This window comes from Sinocyclocheilus grahami, unplaced genomic scaffold (assembly GCF_001515645.1).
Source record: "Sinocyclocheilus grahami isolate Dianchi unplaced genomic scaffold, SAMN03320097.WGS_v1.1 scaffold122.1, whole genome shotgun sequence".
Classification (NCBI taxonomy): Eukaryota; Metazoa; Chordata; class Actinopteri; order Cypriniformes; family Cyprinidae; genus Sinocyclocheilus; species Sinocyclocheilus grahami.
Window position 1 is genome coordinate 2,512,828 of NW_015505301.1, and position 10,648 is coordinate 2,523,475.

A 10,648-nucleotide genomic window follows, 5' to 3' on the forward strand; every position below is an offset into this window, starting at 1 on the left:
GGAGCCGAGGGCTCTGGCGACCAAGGCGGAGATCCGGAGATCCGCAGCGGAGCTGGAGGCTGGGCACTGGGTCTGGAGTGGATCTGGCGAGATCATCCACGGGGCAGGTGGTGGATGGTGACCCGTTTCTCGCCAGAGTCCACTCCACGAAGGCAACGAAATCCTCTCAAGGACCATCTTTGGATGACAGCGCTCTGCTTGCGGTGTTCAAGCTCGCGTCATAGAATGGTCCGGGTAGCTGGTGGTGCTTGCTAGCAGCTGAAATAGTCTCGTATGGTCCTCGAGAGATCTCTCCCCCTGCTCCAGCAGGAGGAGGAGGAATTCTGGTCGGGTGAAGGGATCCATAACAGGAAACACAACAGAAACAAAAACACTGAAAGAAAAATGAGTAACTGTTGGTCAGGTCTTCTGTCACGTTACGCTGTTGAGGGAGCACGCAGGAGGCACGAGTTAACGAGAACGGTCTTTAATCAAGGAAACATAGAAGATAATCCACAATAGGAGCTGGAAAAACACACGTAGAAACAAGTAGACCTGACAAACACAAACTGAACAGACTAGGACTTAAACACAGGGCAATCAGGAGAACACAGTTGTAATCAATGGAACATAATCAAACTAAACGAAGACAGGAACATGACCAAATAAGGAAACACAGGAAGGACTATGGGGGGCAAAACAGGTCCAAAAGTCTGACACCATGCTAGTAGAACAGTGTTTTACTAAATAACCAAGGCACTTTAACAAAAACCCTTGGAAAACACAGCGATCAAAATTAGAGAACAGCAATGACTGTAGCACGAAGAAAGGTAATTAAAATTTCTGAAGGAACAGCAGTCAAAAATTACTAGTAAGTGTACAGGCCCATGCTTTGAATGATTTCAGCACATCTGCGGCCACAGGACATCACTAGTCTCTCACACTGCTCTGGTGTGATCTTCCAGTCTCTTCCACAGTTTGGTGACTGTAGTGGGTTTCTTAGCCATAACTTTTTCACCAAGGATTTTCCAGAAATTTTCATTCGGGTTTAGATCAGGACTCAGAGCTGGCCGTTTCATTATTTTAATGTTTTCAGCTTTACCCGTCACTGCAGAGTGCACTTTCAGTGCAAATTCTCTTAAACATTGAGACACTATATGCCAAGACAAATCCTTACCCTGTTCAGCACTGAACTGGCGAGCAATTCCACTGGGGGACTTGATTGAGTGACATTGTAAAGATGCCAATTTTCTAGAAATCACAGATTTGGCACGGCCAACTTCTTTTGCTGTATCTGCTATTGGCCTACATCTAACCTGCTGTCAGAGGGTTTCAGTCACTTTAGAATGGCTCACCATCTTTTAAAGTCAGTGAAAACTGAAAACTTAGGCTGTCAGTTAAATAGGGTTTGTCATATAATTAAGGAAATTAGCATCAGGTACCATATTAACAGCAATAACTGGGATGTATCTGAAAGTGTTCTCTAATTTTGATAAGTGTTCTTTTTCAAATATCTCATTTAAGTTTTTTATACTGTGCTTTAGAATGTATTTAACTCATGAAATATGCTTAAAAATGGCGCTTTTGCTCCTGTTAGGATAACTTCAAATATGACTAAGTAGTGACCTCGAAATTGTAGGTTGTTCTCTAATTTTGATCTCCACATACTCCATAAATGACCAGCTTTCTTACTGTTATTTTATAACTTAATAAACCCTAGCCTAAGTGGATTTGCACACAAATAGCTTCAACATAACTGTAAATTTGAACAACGCCAGGTTTGTTTTATGAAGAATTGTTAAGATGCAATCATCACGTACAGCAGGTAAAGAGACCAGTAGAGGGTGGTGTGTGTTAATGGGGATGTTGTAAAAGGGCCAATTCATTTTTGTGTGATACCTCCTACTGAAGTCAAAGCATATGACTAAAAGAGGAAACAGATGAGCAAACACAACATTCATTTGATCTATAGCCAAAGGAGGCATTTATTAAGGCTGGCTGCTGGTGAAGACTATAACCTACTTGTAAGTACGGAAATAAAAAGCGCAATACTAATGATATTAATATTGTTGACTTTTTATTTTTTTTAAAGGAAAAATGCTTTCTTAGTGACTTTTAAAATGTTGCTTATTTAACAGTGATTTTACCATTTACTTTGGCAAACTGAATGTTGTTTGACTTAAAGTTCTTAATGCTAATACACGTTATAAATATATATACACACATTTAATCAAAAATGTCTGGTAATTTCTCGTTATTTATGTTGTTTTAAATAATGATAATAAAGCAGTATTATCATATAAATAGACCTTTTAAGTTCAAAGGCATATAGTCAAATTGCTAGTCAAGTTGTTTGAAAAAAAAAATTTCAACAATCACTGTGTCACTTTCTGCCGTTCTGGAGAAAATAATTTTGCTAAAACCGGGTCAAAAGTTGAACACACTTTACTGAATACATAGTGTGCAGAACTGTAGGCAAATGGTAGCTACTAAAGAATCTAAAACTACAATTTTGATTTGTTAAACATTTTTGTAAAATGCCCACACTTCAGTTTGTGAATGTATAGCTCCAATGACTCTACTGTTACATAATAATAACACAGAATACAGTCATTTCCAAACTTTTTTTTATACATTATCATAAATAAGCTAGATATAATATCTGATACTTATTCTGACTCTTACCATTCTCCAAACAGAAGCTCAGTCTCATAGTATAGACCTGCGCTTTGTCGAATCACTCCATGGAGGGGATTTACCTCAGCTCTCACTTGGAGAACATCCTGCTCTCAACCTTCTACATTGTCATCTTCATCCTCTCAGTCCCGAGTAATGCCCTGGCACTTTGGGTGTTCTGCCACCGCAACACCAACAACACCCCTTCCAAAGAGTTTCTGAAGCACCTGGCTATAGCGGACATGTCTTACGTCTTGGTGCTCCCCATGCGAGTGATCTACCACATGTCAGACAGTCACTGGCCTCTTGGTGAAGGCGCCTGTCGCGTGGTTGGTTTCCTGTTCTTCGTCAACCTTTACTGCAGCATGTATTTCATGACTTGTATCAGTGTAGACCGTCTGTTGGCTTGTGTTGTACCACACAAAACTCACAATCTGAGAAAGACCAGGAATGCCAAAGTGGTCTCTGCAGTGCTGTGGGTCATGGTGACTATTTCCATGTTGCCTGTCCTATTCTCTAAAAAAGAAGTGACTAGACAAATGCAGAATGTGACAGTGTGTGAAAAGCTGTATATAGAGAAGTCCTCCAATCCCACCGGTGCGTTGGTGTCCACTGCTATTGCATTTGTGATACCTCTGGTCACCCTGAGCATTTCTTACATTCTCATATTTGCCAAAGTAAAACAGATGACTTTTCAAGAACGGACGCCTGCTCAGCGTAAGGCAATGAGAATGATCGTTCTAACCGTGGTTAACTTCTTGATTGCATTTGTGCCCTATCATATCCACCGATTTGTATTTATCCTACAGCATGACGACATGTCAAGGTCAGAATCCGAAAGACAAATGTTGCATTTAGGAAATCGCATCACCTCAGCTTTAACATGCGTAAGTGGCGTGTTGGATCCTGTCATGTACTTCTTTCTGGCTAGAAATTACCAAGAGACCCTGCTGCAGCTTTGTGGCAGAAACCCCAAAGATGAACAATCCACCACATGATCAGACAAGACATGAAACGACATCTTCTCAGCGGTTAACTACCAGATATACTGAAACTTAAAACAAGGTTTAGTGTGAAAGTAGAAGTGGAAAAGGTATGGCTGAATTCATACCGATTCATTCAGAAACTTGTTGAACCATGATGTGCAGTTTGATTCTTTCTACAGCATATATGAATAAGTAGGGTTTGTGTTTAGTTTACTTTTTTATTCCGTCAACAATTATCATTTATCAAATAATTGATCATATATCATTTTTTGTAAATACTTTCAGTTGTTCAAAATATGAACAAATAAAATATTCTTTCAAAATCTCATATCTTTCAAGGTCTCCACAAGCACATTTTACACACCAGCGCTCTTAAAATTAAAAGTTATTTATCGTCATTGATGGTTCCATGAACAACCTTTAACAACCATACTATTTCACAAAAAGTTTTTTTTTTTTTGAAAAATAAATAACTAAATGTTTCTCATAGTAAGAAAAATAGGTTATTTTAAGATCTGATCACCCTTTGGAATCTTTATTATTAAAAGTGAAATTTTCTGTAAATTTCACATTTTTATTTTAAAATGCCACTTCAGATAGCTTCTGTGCTACTTCTGCAGTGTGCAAACATGGATTGTGTTGATATGTATGTTCAGTGCATACATTTAGAAAAATCAATTTAGAAAATTTAAGGAAAATTAACTGTCCAAATTGACTGCATGGACAACATCATTTTTGAGTATCTGTAAGTAAATAGTAGCTAACAAAGTTAGCTGTTCTGATAAGGTAGACTTTAAAAAAACATCAATTAAGGTTAATGTTAATCACAGACCGTATTAACTTATAAACTGCTATTTAAATAGGAAATTACACAAGCATCCTATGGCCTACTTACGAAAACGCATTTTTTGGTCACACTGTTCTGATTAGGTATTTAGACTTAGAAACATCAAGTAAGGTTAATGTTGATCACAGACCTTATACCGTATAAACTTCTATTATAAAAGGAAATTACATAGGCAGACCATGGTCTACTACAAACTAATTAATCATGGAAACCGAGGCTTACGTACGAAATGAAAAGATTCACTTTTTGGTCACAGTTCGGTTCTGTCTTAGTAAGTTCATCGTCCTGGATCTCCTCAATCCTCTCGGTTGGGTGGAGTGTTTTCTTCTTCACTCTGTCCCACACATCGTCTCCAGGATGACCGCAGGGTTCAAGACCACAGTTTAAGGTGAGGTTTAATCATTAGATATGCAGATATCCATGTGTTTGATTTGATGACACTGTAAAAGTTGTGAACAACATGCTAACCCAACAATACATGTCAAATTAAACCAAATACCAATTCTTAGGATCTTCAGATCATACTTCATCTCAACTTCTCATAAATGTTTTCTTCTTCTTATTATTATTTCCATTGTGGAACTGACACTGCAAGTGCAAACACGATATAATGTATTATGTTGTACATAAACACGCATTCAAAATATAAACACATTTGATTAACACATTTTTAAAAAGGAAGGTGACAAAATCCCCCATAACTGAGTAAACAAAGATACAGAAATACGGTCATTCCGTGCAAATCAACCACATTTGAGAAACTGCTTGGCTTTAATTTAGTTAATATTTTTTTCTGAAGAAAGACAAACATGCATTGATGAAAGCTAAAATATTAAATGGCATCCATGAGTATTTACGTCTATTTGGACACTTTCTCCTAGTAATCCATTGTATTGTAAACCTTAGATTGTGAACCAAATTACAGAAGGAGGAAACTAACTTTAGCAACTCCGCAATCATAATTTGTGACCCTGGATCACAAAACCAGCCAGGTTTTGACATCACCTGAAAGCTGAATAAATAAGCGTTCCATTGATGTATGGTTTGTTAGGATAGGATGACACCCAAATCTATTTACCTTTAAAACACAATGACAAGAATGGTTTCGAAACATTGCTTGCATGCTTAGCTGATGTAAGATCTTGGATGTCTAACAACTTTTGGCATTTAAATGAGGGTAAGACGGAAGCAATTGTCTTTGGACCCTCTGTGGGTAAAGGAAAACCAAATTTTAACTGTGATCACTCCAACATATTAACTCCGTAGTTAAGTCATGTTTTTTCCATCTTAAACTTCTGTCAAAAGTTAAATCTTTTTTATCTTTTAAAGATCTTGAAAGAGTCATACATGCTTTTGTTTTAGCATGTTTGGACTATCGTAACTCCTTTTATATTGGACTACCCCAATCCTCCATGTCACAGCTTCAAATGGTCCAAAATGCCACAGCCAGATTTTTAACTGGGGTTCGTAAATGAGAACACATTACTCCGATTTAAATGTCTCTTAATTGGTTGCCAGTGCGTTGCTGTTTGTTTTTAAGTCTTTAAATGGTCTGGCACCTTCTTATTTGTTAGATCTTGTAAATGTGAGTAGGTCTGCCAGATGCTTGCGATTCTCATCAAATCAAAGATCAAGATTGAAGTTGAAAGGTGACCGTGTGTTTGCAGTGGCCGGTCCTAGGCTATGGAACAGTTTTTCCCTATCTGTGAGATCTGCATCTTCTGTATATGATTTTAAATCTAAGTTACAGTCTCATCTTTTTACTCTTGCATTTAATCCATTATAATTCTTGGTCTCATTTTAACTTCTATTTAGTGTATTATTTTTTTTAATTATTATTCCTTTTTATTTTACCTTCCTCTTTTGTACAGCACAGTGGTCAACTCTTGTTGTGTTTATTTGTGCTTTATAAGTAAATAAATGACATGAATATTTGGCCGAGAATGATACAACTATTTGAAAATCTGGAATCTGAGGGTGCAAAAAAAATCGAAATATTGAGAAAATCGCATTTAGATTTGTCCAAATTAAGTCCTTAGCAATGCATATTAAGTCAAGTCACCTTTATTTATATAGCGCTTTTAACAATACAGATTGTGACAAAGCAACTGAACAGCATTAATTAGGAAATAGTGTCAATAATGCAAAATGACAATAGTAAACACTCATTTTTCAGTTAAAGACAGTTCATCATTGAATTCAGTGATGTCAACATCCAGCTCAGTTCAGTTTAAATAATATCTTTGCAATCATGTCAACGATAACGCTGGAAATGAAGTGTCCCCAACTAAGCAAGCCAGAGGCGACAGCGGCAAGGAACCAAAACTCCATCGGTGACAGAATGGAGAAAAAACCTTGGGAGAAACCAGGCTCAGGCGGGGGGCCAGTTCTATATTACTAATCAAAAATTGCGTTTTTGGTTGGTCTATTTGTAAAATCATTTGACGAAAGCAATCCTTCTTACATTAAATGCCGATGTCGACAGTTTGTTTGTTTATTTGTTTACCCAAAGTTTGCAATCTTGTAACTCAAGAAGGAATAAAGATATCATAATATCCTTTTAGTTTTGGGTTCTTAACAAACTTTTTTTTTTATCTTAAGGGCATTTAAATATATATACCATGGCTGTAATTCATCAAATAAATGATGGACATCTTTTACCAAATATCACAACTAGAAACTGTACAAATTCATATTGTTTTAATTATGAACAATCGAATTTAAAACTTAACTAAAACCAAATCAGCATCTTGGTTTGATATTTTGTTTTATAACGGCATTTTTAAGTGTGGCTTAGCTGTGCCACTGTACACAGAATATATTTCCAATACATTAACTTTACTGACAGAATTATGCAATGTTTTAATGGATTTTTGCAATGATGACATAGACGTTTTAAAGACGAATGCATACTAGTACACTAACCTCAGGGCCATACATATCTAGTTCTCAAATACAGCAAAACTAAACGTTTTAGTCCTGTGTAGGACTACTGTTCTACTCTTTTGATCTACAATGTCAAATTATACATACAATCCATGATTAAATGTATCAGTACTGATGCACACTGCTTGTGTTTCCTGTTTCCAACAGAACCATCAATGTTCAATCTGGAAGAGTGTGAGTGATCTAGCTGACAGGTGTCTTTGTGGCACCTCTCATCAGTTGTTATGGGTACGGCATCCTCCCTGGTGAGCCCAGGTGAGGTGATTGAGGATGCGTACGGGGGTGAGGTAGGGGAGGCATGTGAGATACCGGTGGAGGTGAAGTCAAAGGCACGTCTGCTGCAGAGCTCCTTACTCCGTGGGACTCGTGTCATCGGCGCCAGCTTCAAATCTACCGGATCAGTTGAACTGGAGTACACGGCTGAGAATGAGCGCCTCAGGAAAGACTATGAGATCTTCAGGGTCGGCAAGAACAATGAGATCGCCTCCATGCAGAAGAAAGAAGCCAAGCTGGATGAGGAGAACAAGAGACTGTGTGCTGAGCTGCAGGTTTGAGAGAGAATAAAAGATCTGGGCTTTTCATGTGGGTCAGTGATGAATAAGAGTGTTGGGCAGAAATAAAGAAAAATGAGAAAATAAGGAAAACAATGACAAATGATTAAAAAAAATAATAATAATCTAGCCTATCTTAAAACACATGTGCCAAGTTTTTAGAAATGTACTGTTTATATTAATCTCGGTTCTATGTGGTTTTGCAAAGCTTTTATGCTATTTTCAAGAAAAATGATGTGTGATGGCTGAAAATGTCATTTATTACATTATGAATGCATGTGAGTGTACTCATCTTAATCCGTTTTTTCAATATAGTTTTTAAGGTAAAATTTATATATAAAAATATTTATTTCTTTATTTCAAAAATAAATTTTTTGGGAAGTCATATCACATGAGGTCGGCAAGAACAATGAGATCGCCTCCATGCAGAAGAAAGAAGCCAAGCTGGATGAGGAGAACAAGAGACTATGTGCTGAGCTGCAGGTTTGAGAGAGAATAAAAGATCTGGGCTTTTCATGTGGGTCAGTGATGAATAAGAGTGTTGGGCAGAAATAAAGAAAAATGAGAAAATAAGGAAAACAATGACAAATGATTAAAAAAAATAATAATAATCTAGCCTAGCTTAAAACACATGTGCCAAGTTTTTAGAAATGTACTGTTTATATTAATCTCGGTTCTATGTGGTTTTGCAAAGCTTTTATGCTATTTTCAAGAAAAATGATGTGTGATGGCTGAAAATGTCATTTATTACATTATGAATGCATGTGAGTGTACTCATCTTAATCCGTTTTTTCAATATAGTTTTTAAGGTAAAATTTATATATAAAAATATTTATTTCTTTATTTCAAAAATAAATTTTTTGGGAAGTCATATCACATGATATTTTTCAGTGATTTTTACTGATATTATTTAGTTATCAAAAACATGTATTATCATAGAAGATGTGTGTACAAATCATTGTATGTAGTGTATGAACTGCATTTTAATTCATTTTTGAATGTTACTTTTCTCAACATTTCTATCAATCTACTTAAGTTTAGCTGATTCTGTGTTTCTCTGGTTGTCAGGCTCTTCAAAAGACTTACCAGAAGTTTCTTCGAGAGAGGGAAAGTGCCCTGGAGGCAAAGTATCAAGCAATGGAGGGAGCTGCCACCTTTGAACATGACAGAGACCAGGTCAAACGGCAGTTTAAGGTGTGAATCTTATTCCCTTCTGTCTCTCACATTAAATGACTCACATTCTTACCTTTCACAATCCTAAATCTTCACAAACTCCTGTCTGACACCTTCTGTTTTTAGATTATGCCTCTTTAGCCTGTAGCTGTTCTAGTTTTCAGTGCGTTCTTTACCTCACCAGTGTGTTTCCTTCATCTTTATTTCTGTCCTAAATCACCCGGCAGATATTCCGGGAGACTAAAGAAAAGGAAATTCAGGATTTGCTGCGGGCAAAACGAGATCTGGAGTCAAAACTTCAACAGCTGCAGGCTCAAGGCATTCAGATTTATGATCCAGCAGACTCGGATTCAGACGACAACCGCACCACTGTCACCAGTAAGAATGTGGCAGATAAATTTCACAAGGGAAACTAGATTAGAAACTAGCATCCACATGTCAAGATGCATCATCTAGATTTGTCACACTGACTCACCTTTCTTTGGAAGAGGAAGTAGCTTTTTGGTTCTCTCGCTATTAATCTATTTTTTAGTCAGGTTTGGTTTGGTGCATTTCACTTTAAAAGTGAGTGTGCTGTGCCGATAAATTGTATTGACCAGGCCATCTGTCTATCTGTCTGTCTGTCTGTCTGTCTTTTATCTCTTTCTGTATGAATTATGTTATCTATCTATTTACATTACATTTAGTCATTTAGCAGACGCTTTTATCCAAAGCGACTTACAAATGAGGACAATGGAAGCAATCAAAATCAACAAAAGAGCAATGATATGCAAGTGCTATAACAAGTCTCAGTTAGCTTAACGCAGTACATGTAGCAAGTTTTTCTTTTTTAATTCTATAATAACTAAAAAGAAAACGGATAGAATAGAAAAAGAGTAGAGCATGCTACTGTTAGAGGCCTTTTTTTGCTCTAATGGTTAGAGTTAAACCATTGGAGTGCTGTTCCTGAGATGCCCTTCACCAAAAGGGTTGACAGGAGGATCTGGTGGTTAACCGTGTCAAAAGCAGTGGACCGATCCAGCAAGATAAGTATTGAAGATTTGGCATCCGCTCTTGCCAGTCTCGGTTGAATGTTCACTTCTGAAACCAGACTGGTTGCTGTCAAGGAGGATGTTCTGTGTGAGAAAGGCAGAGACTTGGTTGAACACAGCTCGTTCAAGTGTTTTTGCAATGAAAGGAAGAAGGGAAACCAGTCTGTAGTTCTCTAAAGAGATGGGTTAAGGGTTTCTTAAGTAGTGGGGTTATACGAGCCTATCTAAATGCTGAGGGAAAAACACCAGTGGAAAGGGATGTGTTAATGATGTGAGTGAGTGCAGGTACAACTGCAGGAGAAATGGCTTGATGGTTACGTCAAAAGATGACATGTGGAGGGGTATGTGTTGCGTCAGGAACCATGTTGAGGTTAAGAGTGAGGAGGAAGTGATCCGTGGTGTGCAGTGGAGTAACCAGCACATGATAAGTGGAGCAGTGTCGTGTGTAAATAAGGTCCA

At 37.4% G+C, this 10,648-nt stretch overlaps 2 protein-coding genes across 2 annotated transcripts in view; both read left to right on the forward strand.

Moving 5' to 3' along the window:
* The first annotated feature begins 1,933 nt into the window (after positions 1-1,933).
* Positions 1,934-3,706, forward strand: LOC107589997 (uracil nucleotide/cysteinyl leukotriene receptor-like). The gene is made up of 2 exons (XM_016278586.1): positions 1,934-2,003; positions 2,679-3,706. The coding sequence occupies exon 2, from the start codon at positions 2,724-2,726 to the stop codon at positions 3,651-3,653; it is 930 nt and encodes a 309-aa protein (XP_016134072.1). The 5' UTR covers positions 1,934-2,003; positions 2,679-2,723; the 3' UTR covers positions 3,654-3,706.
* A 1,066-nt stretch (positions 3,707-4,772) lies between these two features.
* LOC107589980 (nephrocystin-3-like) overlaps positions 4,773-10,648 on the forward strand; it is a 32,159-nt gene continuing 26,283 nt past the window's right edge. Inside the window, exons 1-4 of the mRNA XM_016278572.1 lie at positions 4,773-4,876; positions 7,582-7,982; positions 9,054-9,179; positions 9,386-9,536. Coding sequence (XP_016134058.1) covers positions 7,659-7,982; positions 9,054-9,179; positions 9,386-9,536 — 601 coding nt within the window. The 5' untranslated portion in view covers positions 4,773-4,876; positions 7,582-7,658. The remainder of the gene's footprint in view (positions 4,877-7,581; positions 7,983-9,053; positions 9,180-9,385; positions 9,537-10,648) is intronic.